Source organism: Macrobrachium rosenbergii, chromosome 7 (genome assembly GCF_040412425.1).
Source record: "Macrobrachium rosenbergii isolate ZJJX-2024 chromosome 7, ASM4041242v1, whole genome shotgun sequence".
In the NCBI taxonomy this organism is placed as follows: Eukaryota; Metazoa; Arthropoda; class Malacostraca; order Decapoda; family Palaemonidae; genus Macrobrachium; species Macrobrachium rosenbergii.
The window spans coordinates 47,368,550-47,392,583 of record NC_089747.1 but is presented as its reverse complement, the minus strand read 5'-3'; the positions used below and the strand labels follow the sequence as shown (position 1 = coordinate 47,392,583).

The following is a 24,034-nucleotide window of genomic DNA, read 5'->3' as shown; positions in this document are numbered from 1 at the left end:
ATGTCTGTTTTTTAGACAGAGCCTTGCCATATGTAATATTGGGCACTTCCAGATACATACAAATAATGTCTCATGCTAGTGACTGTCCCTTTTATCCAGGTATTACTGTACCGTCTCTCAGCTTTTAACTAGGTATTACTGTGCTGTCTGTCCCTTTTATCCAGGTATTACTATGCTGTCTGTCCTTTAACCACGTATTGCTGTACTGTCTGTCCATTTAGTTAGGTATTACTGTGCTGTCCGTCCCTTTTATTCAGTTGTTACTGTACTGTCTGTCCTCTTTATCTGAGGTATTACTGTGGTGACTGTCACTTTATCCAGTTATCACTGTGCTGTCTGTCACCTTTAACCAGGTATTACTGTGCTCTCCCCTTTATCCAGGTAATACTGTGCTGTCTCCCCTTTAACCAGGCATTACTATGCTGTTTGTCCCATTTAACCAGATATTACTGTGCTGTCTGTCTCTTTTATCCAGGTATTACTATGCTGTCTGTCCCCTTTAACCAGATATTGCTGTGCTGTCTATCCCTTTTATCCAGGTATCACTGTGGTGACTGTCCCTTTTATCCAGGTATTACTGTGCAGTCTGTCTCTTTTATCCAGTATTACTGTGGTAACTGTCCCTTATTATCCAGATATTACTATGCTGTCTGCCCCTTTTATCCAGGAATTACTGTGGAGACTGTCCCTTTATCCAGTTACTACTGTGCTGTCTGTCCCTTTATCCAGGTATTACTGTGGTGACTGTCCCTTCTATCAAAGTATTACTGTGCTGTCTGTTCCTTTTATCCAGATATTACTGTGTTGTCAGTCCCTTTTATCCAGGTATTACTGTACTGTACTATTCACTTAAGGTAGATTCTTGGGCCTACGAGACGTTTGTTTGGCGGCCTCTGATTGGCATTGGTACTGGGAGGTATGCAGCTCGCTCACTGTTGCATTTTAACGTCTGTAGCTCAGAAAACTTGAAATATCTTTATATTTCTTCATTTATCTCACGTTTTACACAAGATAGGACAGTTTTGGTCATATCATAGAATTCGGTATTAATTGTACAACTAGGCTAAATCATGATTTCCTGAAATCAGTAAGATAAACACAAAGGAGTTACAATGAATAAAAGTGAAGAGAGAAGCATTTGATTCTTTATACCTGTTTTTACATATCGTCGGATTTTGCATCTTTGATGCGATCAAGATAAAATAAAATTAGTGTTTTCATACAACAAATTCACCTTGAATACGCTGGTGCTTTCAGATTTTAGATGCGTGTGATATGTGAAGAGAAAATGAAGAATATGTCGTATGTTGCATCCGTTCTTGACTCAGTTTGGCAGAGAAACTGGGGAGAGGCGGTGATCTGCAAAGCTGAGGCGCCGTTGACAGTTGCCAGTGAGCAGTATGAGAAGTTAACAGTTTCGACAATATTTACCGTATTGTTATGTCATTACATTTTCTGTAAATAAAAGCAGAGAATTCCCATTGTGAATGTCGAACTTTTTCACTCCAATATCATATAATTATGTCCGTACGTCTGGGCATATCTGATAAGAAAAAATTAATAATCATTTGGATGCATCTGGATGTGTTGGCTTCAATTTAGGCTAGGTGAGAAATTTGCATACTGTAGGCTACATGATAAATAACAGGCCTGCACACTTATCAAATATAACATGTATATAGAGGAATAAACGTTCTGGTGTAAGAGCAGCTCAAACAAATTCTGAAAAAAGACAGAATTTTATATTCGTTTCATCGCCAGTAGATTTTATGGTAAGAAATAAAAAGATGTACTTTCGTTCATTGAATGAGCATGTAAAAACCATTTTATTTTCGTGTTATTGACCAGAGAAACAAGCGGCCGTAATAATGAACTAATAATTATTTAGCCTGTTATTTATCATGTAGCCTGCAGGATGCAAATTTCTCATCTAGACTAAATTGAAGCCAACACAACCAGATGTATCCATATGATTATTCATTTTTTCTTATCAGATATGTCCAGACATACGGACATATATGATATTGGAGTGAAAAAGTTCGACAGTCATAATGTGAATTCTATGCATTTATTTACAGAAAATGTAATGCCATAATAATACGGTAAATATTGTCGAAACTCCAAACTTCTCATATCGCTAATTGGCAACTGTCAGGGCGCCTCAACGCTCGCGCTGTTTGCAGATAACCGTCTCTCGGCACTACTGCCAAACTGAGTCAAGTACGGATGCTACATAATACGACATATTCTTCATTTTCTCTTCACATATCACACGCATCTAAAATCTGAAAGCACCAGCGTATTCAGGGTGAATTTATTGTATGAAAACACAAGCTTTATTTTATCTTGATCGCATCAATGATGCAAAATCCGACGATATGTAAAAACAGTATAAAGAATGAAATGCTTCTCTCTTCACTTCTACTCGTTGTAATTCCTTTGTGTTTTATCTTACTGGTTTCAGGAAATCACGATTTAGTTGTACAATTAATACCGAATCCTATGGTATGATCAGAACTTTCCTATCTTGTGTAAAACGTGAGATAAATGAAGAAATATAAACATATTGCAAGTTTTCTGAGCTATAAACGTTCAGATGAAACAGTGAGCGAGCTGCGGACCTCCCGGTACCAGCCAATCAGAGGCCGCCAAATAAACGTCTCGTAGGCCCAAGAATCTACCTTAAGTGAATCGGCTATAGTACCCCCAATAAAGTTCACCCTTGAGATTGAAGAAGGAAGATTGCCATTTTTAGACGTGTTAGTACATAGATCTGATAGAAAGTTCAAATTTTCTGTCTATAGAGTCCACAAATATCTGTTCTTATATTCATTTTTTTGTTCTTAAAGGGCACTGTGGGTCGGTAACCCAGAATTTTTAGATCAAGAACTTGACAAGATACGTGAAATTGCTGGAGATTTGAGGTATCCAAACAGTTTTATTGAAAACATCTTTTGTAAAGCTTGGAAAACGTTTTACGGATTGACGAAAACTGAAAAGTTAAAAAAAACTTTTAGTGCTTCCTTTTTATACTTGTTTTAATAACATCCCAAGACAAATCAAGCCACTGGGTATCAATGTTGTGTTTTAAAACGCTAGGAACTATTAGAAACTTGCTAATTAGAAATTCGCCGGCAAATGGAACAGGATGTATTTATAAGATTCCGTGTAAACATTGTAATAAAACTTGTGTAGGACAAAGTGGGAAGACGCTGGCTGTTCGATTAAAACAACACAAATATAGTGTATCAACTGGTAATATGTCAAATGCATTATTTGTACACTTGAATAATAGTAATCATAGTAGTAATTGGACGGAATCAAAGAAATTATGTTTTGCAAAGATATAGTGAGAAGAAATTTAATAGAATCCTGTGTAATTAAAAAAAGACTGTGACAGTTTGTTAAATATCAGCCTTGGTTTGTATAAAGTTGATAAAATTTTAACGAATGGTACTTTAAAACAAGTAAGTTGTTAAGCATTACCGCTGTTCGGTAATTGTTAGCGTAGTTTATCGTTTTAGCATTGTTTGTCTTATATATATGAAGTATATATATATATATATATATATATATATATATATATATATATATATATATGATTAGATTACTGCATTACTCAAATAAACCCTGAATTACCAAAACGCAGGTCTCATGATCACTCGGGAATCGGTTTCAAGACAAATGCATGAAATGTCTGGCCTATTGCATGACACGTCCTGATGGCTTACTCAGATGCTGTAATTTACATAATGACATTCTCCTCGTCCATATAATTAGAGTACTTCTAAAGATTTCAACACGCGGGAAAATATTTGACCGTTGTTTTTTATTATGCAGAAGAGTGATTACCATTCATCAATAGTAACTTTTAACTTAAAAGTCTTGTTTAGATTAAATTGTTGCATTCGTATTGATGGATGTGGATCTTGTAGAAAAGTGTAATAGAAAGAAAATTATTAATTATATATCTCAAACTTCATTATATATTATAAGTTGTACCTTTCTGCAGAATTTGTGACTATCGTGAGTGGCCAGTAACTATACAGTGGACAAAATACAAGAAGGGTTGACACATTCTGAATGACCGTTAGACACACACACACATATATATATATATATATATATATATATATATGTGTGTGTATGTGTGTGTTGGATGTGTTTGCAAGTGAGTAGGTCTGTATATATGTTTGTTAGAATTTACTGTACTGTATATGCGTTGACTAATAACGCGAAGGGTAAGTATTTTGTTTTTCATGGAAATTTATACGGTTAAACAGCTTTTACAGCTTTATTAGAGAGAATATAGTTTCTGTTAGACCCCCAATTAGAGCGATACAAATGGGTGACGTTCAAAAACTTACGCCATATGGCGCTAAATTATGTGGCGTTATTATTTCAGACATACATAATTAAATTATGATTACTACCGTCAGCACACAAGCAAAGCGGGAAAACAGGCCCTTTTCATACATTCATGAGAGAGATATTCTATTTATTATCACCTAATTCATGAAACAAAACTACAGTAATACTTTTATAAGTAACTCTGATATTCGTGTGGTAAAGGCATTCAAGTTTAGTAATAAACGTAGAGCTTCATCAAATTCTATGTGAATAAAAGAGGTATTACTCTAAAGGTATCATTCTGCTTATGTGTGTGTGAGTGCGTGTTCACTTTCACATTTCTTCCCTTAAAAGAATATCACTCATGGAGAGGAGAGAGAGAGAGAGAGAGAGAGAGCGAGAGAGAGAGAGAGAGAGAGAGAGAATCAGTCGTAAATTAAAAGCTATGCCTGCAGGCAAAAGAATAATATTGTTCATGTGTAGTTATCATTCGATTAATACTTTTCATTCAGTGAGAGGGCGAGAATACTAACATGAATTTTAAAAGACCAGACAAAACTCCGGTGGGGCTGTTCTGAAAGACATTTTTTTTCTACTTTTTTCTCTTTTACGTAGATGTATTTATGTTCAGGGAATTTCCGATAGCAAATAACTGACTCAGTTTTAGAATTTTCATCTTGCTTCATTCAGGAGTGAAAGGAAACTACATAATATGGACAGGGAGAGTAAAAAATAAATGTATTCCACGGAAGCTTTGCAAGAAATCATAAAGTATGGTAATTTATTGTTCATATATGAATGGACTCATTGCCTTGGATAGCAGCTCTGACATTCACTCCGAGGTCTAGTAAACACCTTGCTAATTATTAAAAGGCTGACCGCGGTAGAAAGAAATAATGCAGCGAATGCGATGTCCTGCAGAACGTGGGTAGATTTAAAGACGGTGATTATGAATGAAGAGCCCTGTGCGAGGGATACGTAGGGGTGAAAATAATTACGTTAGACGTAGTGGACGTTATCCAGAGTTCTTTTTATGACATGATCTTCCAACTTTGCAAGCAATAATTTTTCTGTAGAAAATCTCTACCTACATATGTGTAGAGCAACTATCTTCTAAGTGACATCGTCTAGATATAACCTCTTTTCCATTTTCCAAACTGATTTCTTTTTTCGGATGTTATGTATTTATATACATACACACACACACATATGTATATATATATATATATATATATATATATATATATATATATATAGAGAGAGAGAGAGAGAGAGAGAGAGAGAGAGAGAGAGAGAGAGAGAGAGAGAGAGAGAGAGAGAGTTAGGAAGCAGAATATGATTCGGGTGTTAACGCCAGTTAGAACTCTTTCATTGCGACCACTAACTGGTCGTAAAATTTGAACGTCGAAGGAGAAAGGGAATGCATGAGAGAGGTACTTCAAAATATTTCGAATCCAGTAATCGAATGACGGATCCATGTTATAACTAAGAGTTCGCGAAAAGTGCGTGAATGGAACCCGCTTTGTGGAACGAGTATTTTAAGCAATGATTTTCGAAATGTTACTTAAAGAACATGCTAAGGATAAATGATTGCGTATCTTTCGTTCAAGTGATTGGTGGCCCATGATGTGACAGCAAGAAACGTTGTTATGAAAATAAACCGTTTTATTTCAGTTGATCGAAGAGTGGTGAGTTTTTTATTATTATTTTTTGCTAATAAAAAATTGCCGGAGACAGCACTTTATTAGAAACGAAAATTGTGAAAAATAATGTCCTCCGTCCTGGCTTTAAATCGCCATTTCAAGGACCCCGGAATTCCGGCGACAAAAACTAATATTTTCCTTCATAACGGTGCCCGATACGTGACAAGGACGAGACCCAGAGGCCCCAGGGGGCGATCTGGGGTCACTAGTCCTCTTGTCCTCGCTCGCGGGCTGCAATAACATTCCTACATAAACTCTTGGTCGCCAGACAATGAACAGCGCCGCGCTTTTCTAAACACGTAACCGGAAAATTTGCCCAGAGATGAAATTTATGGACAAGGCTATATTCTTCTTCTTTGCTTGTGTTTCGTCTCTCTCTCTCTCTCTCTCTCTCTATATATATATATATATATATATATATATATATATATATATATATATATATATATGTAAATTATCCCTCCATTATTCTCCTCCATATTTTATTAGTATTTTCAGATAAGAACTTATAGCTGAATAATAATGTCAAGTTAATATTAATACTAGTTATACAAGGGAATGGCGTGGTTGAACACAAACGCACATTAGAGACTATTGCGTTGAAAATTTCCAAGCACCAATCTTTCGTGTCTGTATATATGTATATATATATATATATATATATATATATATATATATATATATATATATATATATATATATATATCGTCACGATAATTAATACAACAATCTGGTCATCACTAGTGAACAGAAATGTTTTGTACCCTATTCAGAATCACTGCATCATTCCTTCCTTCTTCTAGAGGTGAATGGCAAGCCTGGTGAAATGGGCGAAAACCTCAAGTTCCTCTGTCCAGAGAATCGCGTTTGTTGAAATCCCACTGTTTACTTCTTTGGATTAATTACATCTGTAGAATCTTCACTGGTTAAGCTGCTCTTTGGGAAAATCCTTGCAGGATTAACCAAGTTCATTGCTCCTAGTTGCTGAATATGATTCTTCCCTATTTAAAACAAAACTGCTATTTCATGAACAGATTTGAGAAGGAAACCTGCGTTTTTTTTTTAAGGAAAAGAGAAGATGGTCAAAGTTTACAATAGATACATTTGTATACAAAATTCAACTTTCGAGGGGTGACTCATGAAGTTGTCCACCAATTGTCTATGATCATATTGTGAGCGTAACAAAAAAAGGCATGAATCACATGCGCAACACCTTGGAGACATAACGCTTTTATAGATAGATTCTAGGCTGGAATCACGTTACATGCCTTTTCTGTTTCTTTCTCTTCAGATAAGTTATCCCGGTGTGCAAGAACCCGCGTATATTATTTCGACGTGTCTGTACAATAAAAAAAAATATCTTGGACAATGAAAAATAATTTGAAAATTAATGTTGAGATGACATTACTTATTCCTAAAGAAGTATTTCAATACCTTTACCTTCAGGGGAGCAATTTTTAATGTCCCAGGCTATATAGGTTTTTGTTTTCATCATCTGTCTGTCTGTCTGTCTATCTGCCTGTCGTTCATACTTCCCTTCCTCGCCCCTTTCACGAATTCGATAAAGACATCAATGCCGTTAACCGGGTATCTGTTACGTCTCCTATGCCTTGAAGCCTTTTCTGGTGAGTTTTCCTCCTCCCTTTATCAAAATGGAGTTTGGTTTCCCCCCTCCCCATTACTCTGTATATGGGGATGTGAAATCACAATGAAAATATCTTATGACGTGAAGATCACGGCTACTCCTCGCGTTTTAGGGAACAGTTAAGCAATTCTCAACCGGCGCGGTGGGGGGGAATGGACCTTTCATTGGTATTACATAAGGGCGTAGGGAAATCACACCCGGCAAAACCCTGATTGCTTTTCTATATATATATATATATATATATATATATATATATATATATATATATATATAATTATATATAACATATATATATATATATATATATATATATATATATATATATATTTTTATATATATATATATATATATATATATATATATATATATATATATATATATATATATATATATATATATATATATATATATACTGTATATGCACTATATTTGAAGTTAGGCTCATGGAACGTTTGTAGTAACCTCTTCCTTTCTTTTAACAACACCAACTGTTGAGGTCACTAACCTTCAGAGTCGGTTCGAACAAATTAATTTTTGTAATGTCGTAGCTCTTTTATTTTAAACACATTGAAATTTAGGACCTTTAGGTACGCCTTGCGATCCCATATGTACTAAATTTGCTAAAGTATTTCAGCATAATATTATTCCCACGTTGCCCTTATGATAAATATGTGCACATTTTTGAGTAAGATTATCAGAAGGGGACTACGGATATTTGAACACACCTTAATAGAAGTTCAATTCTGCATTCAATTATGCAATAGACGCTGACGTTTGAAATACTCTCCAGTGTTGAGCTCGTAGATGTAGGAATCCATTGGAGGGGGGAAAATGTTGATTCAGCGCAAACAAGATATGAGGAATAAATATGAATATAATTCAGAACATTTTTCTGTAGCATATGCATGTGTTAATACAGTATACTGTATAAGCATTCACGATGAAGTCGGCAAATATCAGAAAATCAGCTGTTTTTATTTCATAGTAAACAGAGCCAAATGAAACATATCAGGTAGGAACTATTTCCTACTTACCACAGGCAGAGGTGGGTGAATATCGTCTCCAAATACAAACACCTGAGTTCGACGGGCGATTTGTATATAGGAAGACGATATCCACTTATACCTCACTTGCTGGCCGCGTGGGTTAAAATGCGTCCACTGTAGTCCTGAGTTCTTGTCTTAGCTGGTTCGAGCCCACGAGACGACAAACTTATTATCAACTAAAAAAAATTCCCCTTCGGTAACATATATGAAAATATATTATTTCCGAGGTAGAGCGAATTGGATATTAAAGGACGTTTGTAGCTTACTGATTGAATATGAATCACGGTGATGTAATAAAAAAGTCATAATATGGCTGCGTGACAAACGACTACGGTTAGCATGGCAGAGGTGGGTGAATATCGTCTCCAAATACAAACACCTGAGTTCAACGGGCGATTTGTGTATGGGAAGACGATATCCACTTATACCTCACTCTTGCTGGCCGCGTGGGTTAAAATGCGTCCACTGTAGTCCTGAGTTCTTGTCTTCGCTGGTTCGAGCCCACGAGACGACGAACTTATTATCAACTAAAAAAAATTCCCTTCGGTAACATATATGAAAAATATATTATTTCCGAGGTAGAGCGAATTTTGGATATTAAAGGACGTTTTGTAGCTTTTACTGATTGAATATGAATCACGGTGATGTGATAAAAGTCTATATATATATATATATATATATATATATATATATATATATATATATATATATATACATATATACATATATAATATGTATGTGTGTGTGTGTGTGCGTGGAAGTTTGTGTTCAAACGTGTTTGAATTTAAAGAAAAGTACTCGGTTATCAATATGTAAAGATAATTGATTTATGCCCGTATCGAATAACATTATAAAATGTACCAAAAATTTATTCAGTTCTGGCTGCTGAGATAACGAGAATCAGCAATTACTATCCAGATATTCATCGACAAATATCCGTATCGATTTGGTCACATAACTTGCATAATATTGTCAGTATTGACACAAATATTAGGGGAGAGATATTTCAATAAAATAAAAGTGAGAGAGAGAGAGAGAGAGAGAGAGAGAGAGAGAGAGAGATGGCACACATATATAAATATATATATATATATATATATATATATATATAGAGCATATATATATATATATATATATATATATATATATATATATATATATATATATATATTATATATGTGTGTCTGTGTCTGTGTGTGTGTGTATGCTTTTTACCTTTCATTTTAGTTTTCTGTAAGAGAAACCTATTGTGCCAGCTTTTACTGTTCGTCCGCCCTTAGATCTTAAAAACTACTGAGGCTAGAGGGCTGTAAATTGGTATGTTGATTATCCACCCTCCGATCATCAGACATACCAAATTGCAGCCCTCTAGCCTCAGTAGTTTTTATCTTATTTAAGGTTAAATTTAACCATAATCGTACTTCTGGCAGTATAGGTACAAACAACATAGGCCACCACCAGACCGTGGCTGCGCTTTACGGGCAGCGGTAAGAGTTTAATGGGCCGTGGCTAAGGCCACCACTGCACTGAAAAGCCGATTGCGCCGAAGAAACTTGTTTATTCAGCATCCAGACATTACCTCCACAACGGAGAGTTGGCGTAAGGAAACCTTTGCACATTTCATCCTGGGGCTCCACAGACACTTTCCTTTTCTTTCTTTAGTTACATAACGCCATACTTATTGCAATGTTCAGTATAAACTACCCTACTGAACATTAATTTCCATTATACATTTATATTTGTCTTCACAGTTTTAGTTCCTTTATAACGTGAATTGTTTCCATTTTTGAGAAAAAGTTCGAAATTGGCAGGTTTATTCAGACTGACAAAAATCACCTCATTATCGAGAATAATTTTTCAAGATATAATCTAAAGATATGAATGCTTTAAATACGCTTTAAAATATTGATTGACGGTTAGAGTGATGGTTTTTTTTTTTATTTTACAAAACCCCTAATTATGATAATTTGTCAAATCATATGGGAATTATATATCTTGTGTGATGAAATTTTTTTCGTAATAATTTTCTGCCGGTGCTCATACGAGAGAGAGAGGTAAGAGAGAGAGAGAGAGAGAGAGAGAGAGAGGTGAGAAGAGAGATGTAAAGGAAATAACAAATATTTTAGGTAACAGATCAGTCCATGAGAGAGAGAGAGAGAGAGAGAGAGAGGAAAATCCTCGGAATAATAATGGGCAATCATTTATTCCAAATTTTTCTCCTGTATGAAACTTGGAAAGAGCCATTTGCATCTTCAGCGGGAGAGGCATTTTAATGATTTGCATTTCCAGAAAATGTGTCAAGTCCCGGCGTTTTCTGTTTATTCTTTTGCTGAGAGTTAATATGCAACTTGCCTGTCACTCGTCCCGGCGTGGTTGGTTGGAAGTATTTCAAATTAGTAGTGTTCCTAAATGTAATGGAAATTGTACGAGCAACTCAATGTTTTTACTTAGATAATATTTAAGTCCTTTACATTTTTATTTATCTGGCGACCTGGATAAAGTTGCTTTTCGAAAACGAAATTGTACGAAAACCTGATGTTTTTATGTAGGTCATTTGCAAATCCATATAGTTTTATTCATGTAGTGCCCTAAATAAAGTTGTTTTTCGGACATTGAAATGAGCGTAGGTTTCTCTCTCATAACAGCTTCTTATTTACTAAGAGGCAAGAATTGTAAGTGGAGGACGGGGGTTATTTTTTGTAATGACTTCCTCTCTTATACCAATGGTAATTTGAAACATCTTGCTGTTTGTTTTTTTTTTTTACGAAGACTGGAATGTTCTTATTAAATTATTAAAAACTTTTTTCTCCTCAAAGAACTTTAATGGCAAAATTTCTTCTTTATAAAGAAACGTTTAAAATGTTTAACAATCACTAGTCCTTGTATTTTTTTCATATTTCGTCTTCTTGTCTTTTCTCATGTAGGAATCTAAGTTTAGAAATGCGGGACAGCTACCTCATTAACTTTCCATCCCACTCTTTTCCTGAATCAGATTTCAAAACGGACCGTTTGGCAAAATGTTTGCACTGAAAGGCAAAAATGGTCAAAATATATTTAGTTCATTGCATAACTCCCCTCATCCACTGTAAGCATCAACTGACAGTTTCCTGGTGAAACAGCTTCTCCTCGTTAGTATCGTCTCGTCATATTACAAAATTAGTTCTTACAATTAATATTATGTAAATATTCAACCATTCGGTATTATGACTTCCAAATTAAAACTTCATTTCATGAAGCAGTAATTCCGTATTCATAAATCAGTGTGATTGATTAAGGGCTTTATATGACCGATAAACGTAAAGTGTTTACGTTCTCCTTAAGGAATTAATGGCAACATAACCTTGTGCAATGAAAGTCAGGCTGAGATGCTTGGTGGAAACAGGAAAGTTTAAAATTAGTTAGCATTGTTTGCCCCCTTACTATGGATTTTTATCATTGTATGTGGGACCAAAAGGTTTCATTGGAATATCATTTTGTCTAGGAATTTTTCGATGGCCTTGGGTCATGATCAGGTATACACACACACACACACACACACACACACACACACACACACACACACACACACACATATATATATATATATATATATATATATATATATATATATATATATATATAATATATATATTGTGTGTGTGCACTATCTAATTGCTATAATCTGAATGCTTTCTGTGACTTGAAAGACCCATTAAAACAAAAAACAAGCGGAAGCATTACAATGTTCCTGACATCTGTAATGTTTGATAAAAAGTAAAACATTTAGTTCACTCCGATGTATTCATTTGTAAAACATATGCCATTGAACATTTGTTGTCGAACCATAGGAAAAAAAGTTGGATATACGTTTTTTCCTCCACTGTGATAAGGCACAAAGACAAAAGGAATAGATCAATATTTTTGAAATATGAACGTTTCCACTCTCCAAATATTGCACCGTCTATCGCAGGCTGGCATTCATTGGTAAAATGTATAAAGCATGTGACTGGTCAGGAAACTTCCAGGGCCTATTTTCGTAAAAAAAAAAAAAAAAAAAATTGCTCAAATTTCCCAGTAGTCAAGATCAGGGTTGTTAAAGTCATAAATTCGATGTAACATAATAATAATAATAATAATAATAATAATAATAATAATTTGAGTCTTGGGTTCGATCCCGATGTGAGATAGATACTAATATATGTTTTACATGTGACTGCGTTGATTATTCCCTCAATAATAATAATAATAATAATAATAATAATAATAATAATAATAATAATAATAATAATAATAATTACCCTGCAAGTGCACTGTACAAATAAAAGACCAACACATACTGATAAATTTCCAGTCCAATTTAAAGTGAATGCGATGTTTGTAGCCAAAAACAAAGCATTTAGTGTGCATTGTTTACGCTGGATGTATCTCCCGTCATCCTGCATGAGCGCCTTGTGAGGAGGATCAAATGACTTTCAAAGCGAACCCATGATTTCTGAGCTTTTATGTCTGTCAGCCTCATTTGGGAGTTGAATTTGAAACATGGCTGTATCCAAACACATCTTGCTTGCGGAACGTTTTTGTATTAATGGGTTTTTGTTGCTGCTGAACCATCAGAATTTGATTAATACGCACTTACAGTATGCTTCTCAGTCTTGGATTTATCAGTTCTCTGTTTCTATTTTTGAATTGCTCGATAAAATAGGTGCAGTAATATTTTCCATGCTTATTGCATTTACTACGTAATGATATATTGGAAATCAAATAAAATATATTAGTTTTGTTAGAATTCAAATCAGAATGAAATGTGTCATGGATAAGGAATCATCGGTCACAAGGTGATATAATTCATGCAAAATACATTTCTTTCTTCACTTGGAAGGCCATCGTTTCTGACGTTGAATATTGTACATCATCGCTTTATGAGAGCTGGTTGAGAGAAACATACATGCAAAGCAAGTTTTTATTAATATTCATGGCATTATTGGCAGATGCTATTTTTTTTAAATTATGTATATGTTTGCATATTCTTTTGACCTCAGGTAGCTTTTCGGAATAAGGGAATAAGGGGAATATTGGTGTTTTCTTCCACTTAAAATTTAGCCTAGGACGTTGACGGTTGTCGTCCAGTCCAGTGGCGATGATATCCGTAACACTAAATTTACAAAGGGAGAGAAACCGGTACAATACATTTTTGGACAGCATTGCATATTTAATCTAAAAAGTGTGGTGACGTCTTGAGAATAGTAATTCCCTATTACTTCTCGTTTCTCATTCCCATGTACGTGGTCCGGACGGCAAGACGCGCCTACCTACAGCTCGTAAGTCGATTCCCTATGGTGTCTTTGGTTGTATACAAGGGCCTAATGCAGGCCCGGATTACGTCACTAGCTGGGGATGTCATATTCAGGTGCCTTTCTCTTACGCCGCGCGGCTATTCCGTTTCGGTCCTAAGGGCGTCCGATATGGGCGTCCTATAGTCTCCTTTAGTAGATGTGAATGAAATCCATATTTAGCCAGAATTTATGAGTGGGTATTCCTGTTTGGTATAAGGTCCTGTCGCTATTTGTAGTGTGTGAGGCGAGATTCCTGCACCTTGTTTACACTGTTGTCTAATATATATTGAAGTTTCTATGTCAAAAGAAGAGTTAAATTAAGCGTTGGCACATCACGAAAACACCAGAAGCAAATCTCGGCCTAACATACAAATATCGTCGATTCTTATACGAATTCTTCATGAATTTTTTATGTTATTTGTATCTAATAAATTTTGCATTATATGACTGGTAAGCCATTTGGTTACATGATGAATCATTCAGATACTTTTTGTTACACCGGATAGGTAAGAAATCATATAATAAAGAAAATAAGGAGAAATCCTAAATAAATGTAAACCGTCACATCCTTGAAGGCAACAATAATATAATCTAAATAGCAGACATTACACGCCAGCGGCCGCTCATGAGAGAGGAAAATTTGATTTATTTTTCATTGTGTGCAACCTCACTTTTGTGGTGACATTCTTCTGTCATTGTCTAGAATGACCTTTGACCCCTTTAAAACTCATAAAGAAAAAACAAGCAGCTATTCTTTTTTTTTCTTTTTTTAGAGAGAGAGAGAGAGAGAGAGAGAGAGAGAGAGAGAGAGAGAAACAGTGCTTCCGCTGATATTCAGACAGAGCTTTAATCATTCTTTTCCCCAACTTTAGTCATAAAATCTTCCTGTCAACACTCTGATAGGTATCACCAGGACACATTTCCCCTTCGCGCTAATACGCGATCATCATATCTGATGGCAGTCTGCTGTTGCACTTTGCTCCATTCTATTTGTAATTAGTAAGATACTCCCCAGCATCGTCACTTCAGAGCCGTTTGTCCAGGCGAATGGTTAACCAAGGAGTAATAAGAGGCTTTGAGACAGCCGCACCCCGCCGATTGGTTCTCCATCCTATCATTTTAAATGAATACCCACTGACGTCCACGCGTTATCGAAACAGGGTGGTGTGGTATCTTTATTCTTAGGCGTCTTATTGAAATCATTTTTGTTTTTTCTTATTTCTCACCTCTTGTTATAAGCTTTAAGTCTCTCAAGAAAAGTGAGAGAGAGAGAGAGAGATAACTGTACAGTAGTAGTGCTTTCTCCTCTATTTTCTGCTAGTTTCAGCACACAAATGCTTTTATAAAGACTCAGATATTTTAGCATATCGACTTGAAATAAAAATTAACTAATAATCTGGAAGAAGTGTCATGAAACTAATTAATTATTATATAATATATACATATTTGTATATATTATATATATATATATATATATATATATATATATATATATTCAAGAGTATCAACATTTAAATAAACTCAATAATATCAATTGCTTTTTTGACTGAGTAAATTACTGCCTCCAAATAAATATGCTTGTTATCTGCATATGTGGTATATGATAAAATGTATATTTTTGTGAAACTCCTAAATATTTTTCACTCTGTCAAATCATTTGACAGTTCTGTCAAACAAAACGATCCATGTAGGACACAGTAAGGAATTTTGTCATTTTATTCAGTTAAAATTCTTTTATTGGAACGCCTGAGAAAGAACTCTTGTTAAAAATATCATAAACTGAGGTTCAGAGTTTTTCACTGTAATTATTTTACCACAGAAATTAAAATATATTTTAAATAACAATCAGTATATAATTCTATGAAAATTTTTTAGTAATGTATCTAGCAGTAACGACTGTTATTCCGAATAATGGAATATGATTTTTTGAGAGAGAGAGAGAGAGAGAGAGAGAGAGAGAGAGAGAGTTGATCTTTCTTCAGTACCCATTTGCGTGGCTTATTTTTTACAACTTGAGCCATCAATTACCCGCTCGGACACCAAAGGAAGACTGCTTTAGTTTCCCTGGTGCCAGCACCAACAAGGAACCTTAAGACACAGCTCCCTTTGTTTGCTAATGAACGGCTATTTCCTGTCGCTAGGAACGCTGCACTTACAATTAGTCTATCTTAAAATTATTAATCATTCTTTTCCCATACATGTCACGTGCTTCGGAACGATATTCACCGTCGTGACATTATCGGGGGTCTGAGAGAGGATAAGGTCGACCTGCGGTTGTCACCATAAACAGTCTTAAATGACTAGCCTTTGACATCTCGCTCCAGTTTCTCGAGAAGATGAGTAGATTCCCCTGAGGGCGAATGTTGTTTTAATAGCTGAAGTGGGAGAAGGGTCCTTCTGGGAAGGAAGATCATTTTCCTCAACTCTATGTATCCTGTTAGGTTTCTCCATACTTGCTGAGTAACGTTTATCTGTTGTTACATCATGTACTTTCATAGAATAAGAAAATTTATAGCATATATCTGTAACTCAGTTGAATTGAGAGAGAGAGAGAGAGAGAGAGAGAGAGAGAGAGAGAGAGAGAAATATGGGTAGGTATAAGAAGAATTAAATGGCGGAATCAAAATGCTTAAAAGTTATTAGCGTATTTTTCTTGGTTTATTTAAAATCACAATCGAAGACCATTGAGAGAACAATATATTGCTTTTCTTAACCCAGGCCAAAAAGAAAAAATAAAGTAAATTTATATGAAAATAGGTGAGATAAGTCATGAAAAGTGGAAAAAAAGCGAGATTATTAAATCCAAGAGCCACCTGAATTAGTCTGCGTAAAGCAGTATTGGGAAAAGGAGAGTTTGAAAGAAGAATTAATTGTTAGCGTTTTGGGCAAGTGACAAAAAATACAAGAAACTGCAATACTTAAACGAGAAATACCAAGAATTTGAACAAGAAAATCAGGTATTTTGATGGAACTAGTATTATCCTGATTTTCATGTTTAATAAAAATACCGTAAATTCAATGACTTCATAAAACTCAGTTGGGTGAAGTTGGCCAGTGCTCTGAATATCACATTGAGATTCATTGATGGGAAAGCGGGCTTGGATGGTCATCTGCCCAATGAACGACTACCCAAAGTTAGTATTCTCTGTTGGAAGTTAGGTAATTAATAGACCGTGTTAATCCGTTATTCATCGATATTGAGATGTACACTTTTTTTTATATTATTAAATGTTCTAAAACATTAAAATGAGTAATGTTCGGCCATTACAGAATTAAAACGAAAGAAACAACTTCAAGATAATGAACTGCCCATTTAATTTTCTGCAAGTTATCAGAAATTCGTAATATTCATAAAAAAGTGAGAACACAAAATCCTTAAACACGCAAGAGAGTAAACATCCTTAGTTACCAGATCCAGTTCAAGCACTATTAACTTCAAATATCCCTCAGCCAGCAACAGTTCCTTAAAAACCTAAGAAACATAAGAGACAAACCAGTTCATGAATGCCAAACCTTTCATTCAAGTCACAATAACATCGCAAATATGAAGAGCACGAGCGCATTCTTGGAAATATTACAGAGACATAAGAGGCAAGTCACAAATGCTTACGCGCTAGAGGGGATTATTATTGTGAAGTCCAAGCACCCGGACAAAGCCTAGTCGAGAAACAGAGAATGCAACGTCTGAAGGATGGGGCCGTTCTAACGATTATGTCTCCTCGTCCGGTACCGTGGCTGGCGAGAACGCCTTGGCCCGTCATCAGAGTACAAATGCTTTGGGGTTCCCAGAGAGAAGTTCAATCTGAGAGAGAGTTCAATCTGAGAGAGAGAGAGAGAGAGAGAGAGAGAGAGAGAGAGAGTAATTATACAGTTAGTTATTCCTAGTGAAGTCCTGCATCAGTTGGCATAATTTCTCAGTCCTTTTGTTAATTAATTAATTGTTCATGATATGATAGACCTTTCGTTACTGCCTCAGGAAGTGAGTTTGTTTTTTTTAATATTCGAAATTACGGACAGCAATGCAAAATTTAAAATTTTTACTCACGACCTTTCCTGTAAAAGACAAACTCCTATGCCCTAATGCCAGTAGTAGTAATCGTGATGTCACTAATATTTCTTACGTTTTTGTTCAACTCTTTATAATTATCTGTAACAGAAACAATAATGATCTTTAGAAACCCCTTTAGCTTTTTCAAGCTATTATAAATTTTTTGGATGCATTTAAATCAAAATTATCTGGAATTTCTCACCTAAAAAATATTATTATAAAAACTTCCTACCTGTATATGATTTTTTTCAGATATTAATTTTGATAAATATTGCCTACATATAGGAAATAATTTTAAGTTAATTATAGACAGTACATTTGACCTCCTGGCACACAACAAATTTACAACCCATTATAAAGAAAGGTTCCAGCTATCGCGTTTTTTTAGTTATGTGGCAATTCGAGATTTGATTACTCTGCTCGCTTCCTCCCTCCCTTGTGCTTCTTTGAGCCGTTGGGTAAAAGGTTTCCAGAGATGGATGGTTTGAACAAATGATTTTGTTGAAGGAGAGTTTCTTCACCAAATGATGAGGGATGCTCATTTTTGTTCGTCTGATAATCGTAATTTTTTATTATTATAATGCCATGTTGAGGCATCTTTAAAATTAATTAGGCATTGGTGGTAGGACCTCTTTGAGGTTTGTTATATTTATACATCCACATTATATATATTTATATGTATATATATATATATATATATATATATATATATATATATATATATATATATATATATATATATATATATATATATATATATATATATATATATATATATATATATATATGTGTGTGTGTGTGTGTGTGTGTGTGTGTGTGTTTTTGTGTGTGTGTAAATATAGCTTTTATCTCCAAGCGCTCCTAAGACCATTACTACTCAATCATAAAACAGAAATGAGCATCCCTCACCATCTGGTGAAAAAAATCTTCAACAAAATTATTTGTTCAAACCATCCATCACAGGGAAACCATTTACCCAACAGCCCGTGTACATAGCTAATGAGAGGTAGGGAGGGAGAGATCGCATCAAAACCTTTCCAGTTTTCAGACCCAAGCGGATACAGTTTCCAGGGAAAAAGAGCAACAATAAAAGAGTAACAATGTCAGTTGATAGAACTGCAGAATAACGCCAACGGTTTCCAGTCCAGTAGAAGCACTGAAATGGCGCTGGATGAAAAGCGCGTATCCGAAAACAAAGTTTTCCAAAGGTGGATTCCATACGGAATGGGAATGCACATGGAGGCAAAGGGCCTTCAGGAATACAATGGGCCAGTTCGGAGAGAGAGAGAGAGAGAGAGAGAGAGAGAGAGAGAGAGAGAGAGAGAGAGAGAGAGAGAGAGAGAGAGTTTATTTGATACCTAGACAATAACAGTAATATCCAAAGAAATATTCACCTCACCCCACACCTCACCCCACACACGACCCCACACACCACCCGACACCCCTACCCTACAATCCCACCCCAACCCCACACCCCATCCCCATACTACAACCCTACACATCACTGCACCCTACACACCACCTTACAACCCCACCCCACACCCCACCCAATACCCTATCCTCACCCCACACCACACCCCAACCCACACCCCACACTCCTCCCCAAACTCCACCCTACACCCCTCTTACACCGCCCCACACCACACCCCACATTCCACCCCATACCCGTCCACACATTCCACCCCACACCACACACCATCCGACACAACCCCATACCCCACATTCCACCCCACACCAAACCACCCCCTCCTCACACTTTGCCCTCACCACACCACACCCCGCATTCCAACTCACACCACACCAGACCACCAACTCACACTCCTCCCCAAACCCCACATTCCACCTCACCCATCCTCACTCTCCACCCCACACCCCAACCTAGACCCCTCAACCCACCCTCTCTCTCTCTCTCTCTCTCTCTCTCTCAATGCAACGTTTGAGATATTTCCTTCTCTACTGCTCATTTTCTGTGTTTTGTTTTGCCCTAGTGCAGAAGATAACTCTCAATAAATAAATCTCGTTGTATTCTCCCATTAAAAATATCATCTGTTTCCCAACCGTATTCTTACAGTAGGAGCTGAGAACATCCTTCCATCTTCTGAGAATAGCCGCTTTCATCTCCTCGTAAAAACCACAAAAATCGTCTTGAGCTATGAATTCGTTTATATCGCTAACGTATCGAGAGTAAATGTGCATTTGTCCCACTGAAATGATATAAGGAAAAAGTAAGTAGGGTAAGCATGAAGAAGGAATAAAAGCGTAAAAGTATGGAGATGATGAAACTAGAGAGATGCTTAATTGCTATGTTGAGATTTATATATATATATATATATATATATATATATATATATATATATATATATATATATATATATACATATATATATATATATATATATATATATATATATATATATGTGTGTGTGTGTGTGTGTGTGTGTGTGTGTGTGTGTGTGTTTGTGTGTAAATATAGCTTTATCTCCAAGCGCTCCTAAGACCATTACTACTCAATCATAAAACAGAAATGAGCATCCCTCACCATCTGGTGAAAAAAATCTTCAACAAAATCATTTGTTCAAACCATCCATCACAGGAAACCATTTACCCAACAGCTCAAAGAAGCACGAGGGAGGGAGGGAGAGATCGCATCAAAACCTTTCCAGTTTCCAGACCCAAGCGGATACAGTTTCCAGGGAAAAAGAGCAACAATAAAAGAGTAACAATGTCAGTTGATAGAACTGCAGAATAACGCCAACGGTTTCCAGTCCAGTAGAAGTACTGAAGTGGCGCTGGATGAAAAGCGCGTATCCGCAAAGTTTTCCAAAGGTGGATTCCATACGGAATGGGAATGCACATAGAGGCAAAGGGCCTTCAGGAATACAATGGGCCAGTTCGGAGAGAGAGAGAGAGAAAGTTTATTTGATACCTAGACAATAACAATAATATCCAAAGAAATATTCACCTCACCCCACACACCACCCGACACCCCTACCCTACAATCCCACCCCAACCCCACACCCCACACCCCATCAACATACTACAACCCTACACATCACTGCACCCTACACACCACCTTACAACCCCACCCCACACCCCACCCAATAATTCTATCCTCTCACCCTACACCACACTCCAACCCACACCCTACACTCCTCCCCAACTCCACCCTACACCCTCCACTGCCCCACACCACATCCCACATTCCACCCTTACAATTGTCCACACATTCCACCCTTACACCACACACCATCTGACACAACCCCATACCCTACATTCCACCCCACACCAAACCACCCCTCCTCACACTTTACCCCTCACCACACCACACCCCGCATTCCAACTCACACCACACCAGACCCCCACCTCACACTCCTCCCCAAATCCCACATTCCACCTCACTCCATCCTCACTCTCCACCCCACACCCCAACCTCTACCCCTCAGCCCACCCCACATCCCACAATATGTGGATTTGCCAAGAAAGCATTTCTCTCTCTCTCTCTCTCTCTCTCTCTCTCTCTCTCTCTCTCTCTCTCTCTCTCTCTCTCAATGCAACGTTTGAGATATTTCCTTCTCTACTGCTCATTTTCTGTTTTGTTTTGCCCTAGTGCAGAAGATATCTCTCAATAAATAAATCTCGTTGTATTCTCCCATTAAAAATATCATCTGTTTCCCAACCGTATTCTTACAGTAGGAGCTGAGAACATCCTTCCATCTTCTGAGAATAGCCGCTTTCATCTCCCTCGTAAAACCACAAAAATCGTTCCTGAGCCATGAATCTCTGCTCTATATCGCCAACGTATCGAGAGTAAATGTGTGCATTTGTCCCACTGAAATGATATAAGGAAAAGAAGTAAGTAGGGTAAGAAGGAAGGAAGGAAGGAATAAAAGCGTAAAAGTATGGAGATGATGAAACTAGAGAGATGCTTAATCAAGGCGTTGAGATTTATATATATATATATATATATATATATATATATATATATATATATATATATATATATATATATATATATATATATATATATAAATATATATATATATATATATATATATATATATATATACATAGTATATATATAAATATATATATATATATATATATATGTGTGTGTGTGTGTGTGTGTGTGTGTGTGTTTTTGTGTGTGTGTAAATATAGCTTTTATCTCCAAGAGCTCCTAAGACCATTACTACTCAATCATAAAATTGCCTCAACATGTCTTTATGATCATAAAAATTATGATTATCAGACGAACAGAAATGAGCATCCCTCACCATCTGGTGAAAAAAATCTTCAACAAAACTAATTTGTTCAAACCATCCATCACAGGAAACCATTTACCCAACAGCTCAAAGAAGCACGAGGGAGGGAGGGAGAAATCGCATCAAAACCTTTCCAGTTTCCAGACCCAAGCGGATACAGTTTCCAGGGAAAAAGAGCAACAATAAAAGAGTAACAATGTCAGTTGATAGAACTGCAGAATAACACATCACTGCACCCTACACACCACCTTACAACCCCACCCCACACCCCACCCAATACCCTATCCTCACCCCACACCACACCCCACATTCCACCCCATACCCGTCCACACATTCCACCCCACACCACACACCATCCGACACAACCCCATACCCCACATTCCACCCCACACCAAACCACCCCCTCCTCACACTTTACCCCTCACCACACCACACCCCGCATTCCAACTCACACCACACCAGACCCCCACCTCACACTCCTCCCCAAAATCCCACATTCCACCTCACCCATCCTCACTCTCCACCCCACACCCCAACCTCTACTCCTCAGCCCACTCCCACATCCCACAATATGGACTCTGCTAAGAAAGCATTTCTCTCTCTCTCTCTCTCTCTCTCTCTCTCTCTCTCTCTCTCTCTCTCTCTCTCAATGCAACGTTTGAGATACTTCCTTCTCTACTGCTCATTTTCTGTGTTTTGTTTTGCCCTAATTCAGAAGATAACTCTCAATAAATAAAACCCGTTGCATTCTCCCCTTACAAATATCATCTGTTTCCCAACCGTATTCTTACAGTAGGAGTTGAGAACATCCTTCCATCTTCTAAGAATGGCCGCTTTCATCTCCCTCGTAAAACCACAAAAATCGTTCCTGAGCTTTGAATCTCTGCTGTATATCAGCCACGGATCGAGAGTAAATGTGAGCATTTGCGCCACTGAAGTGCGTAGAAGGAAAGAAGGAATGAAAGAAAGAAAGAAGAAAGGAAGGAAGGAAGGAATAAAAGCGTAAAAGTATGGAGATGATGGAACTAGAGAGATGCTTAATTAACTACAACGCTGTTAGTTACACATAGATAAAACTTTAAAACTTATCAACCTCTGTGTAACTAATAACGTGTTTTCTTTCAATGGTACTTTTACAAACAAAAATTTGGCTGTAGCATGGAAGTCCCCCCTATCACCCCTTCTAGCAAACTTGTACATGGAATATTTCTGAAACAGAACTTTGTCGTCTATCAAAACCCCATAATATGATCTGGCTTAGATACGTAGATGATATCTTTACTTTCTGGGACAATAGCTGGGGCGACTTTAATGAATTTTTTAATAGGCTAAATTCGCTAGTTCCGACCATAGAATTTAAAACAGAATGGGAAAAGGACGGAAAACTGCCGTTCCTAGATGTACTGATCATAAGAAAACAGAACAGGTATGCATTTACAGTATATAGAAAACCCACCTTCGCTGTCTCCTACATTCATTTCTTAAGCTACCACGACGTCTCCGTAAAATAAATCATGGTAGGGTGCAACCTATTCCTCAGAGGACTTAGGATATGTTCAAATGCGGGAGTACCTGGATCAAGAATTTAACACGATCCGCCAACACCTAACGCAAACTGCTCTATCCACCACACATTATCGAGAGGGCTATTAATAAAGTGAATAAAAT

General features: G+C 36.6%; 2 protein-coding genes across 2 annotated transcripts in view; both read left to right on the top strand.

Annotated features, from left to right (window-relative positions):
- The window catches only part of LOC136840419 (uncharacterized), a 40,699-nt gene extending 20,713 nt beyond the window's left edge, over positions 1-19,986 (top strand). Inside the window, exon 2 of the mRNA XM_067107099.1 lies at positions 19,489-19,986. Within this exon, the coding sequence (XP_066963200.1) occupies positions 19,489-19,986 (498 nt within the window). The remainder of the gene's footprint in view (positions 1-19,488) is intronic.
- A 642-nt stretch (positions 19,987-20,628) lies between these two features.
- Positions 20,629-22,951, top strand: LOC136840418 (soluble scavenger receptor cysteine-rich domain-containing protein SSC5D-like). The gene is made up of 3 exons (XM_067107098.1): positions 20,629-20,828; positions 21,057-21,569; positions 22,585-22,951. The coding sequence occupies exons 1-3, from the start codon at positions 20,629-20,631 to the stop codon at positions 22,949-22,951; spliced, it is 1,080 nt and encodes a 359-aa protein (XP_066963199.1).
- The last annotated feature ends 1,083 nt before the right edge of the window (positions 22,952-24,034 follow it).

Bases quoted from the DNA above. Each gene is read 5' to 3' on its own strand.
- LOC136840418 (XM_067107098.1), top strand. From the start codon at position 20,629: ATGAGCATCCCTCACCATCTGGTGAAAAAAATCTTCAACAAAATCATT. The intron at 20,829-21,056 runs GTCAGTTGATAG...TAATATCCAAAG, and splicing joins AACAATAAAAGAGTAACAAT to AAATATTCACCTCACCCCAC. The intron at 21,570-22,584 runs GTGGATTTGCCA...ATAGAACTGCAG, and splicing joins CACCCCACATCCCACAATAT to AATAACACATCACTGCACCC.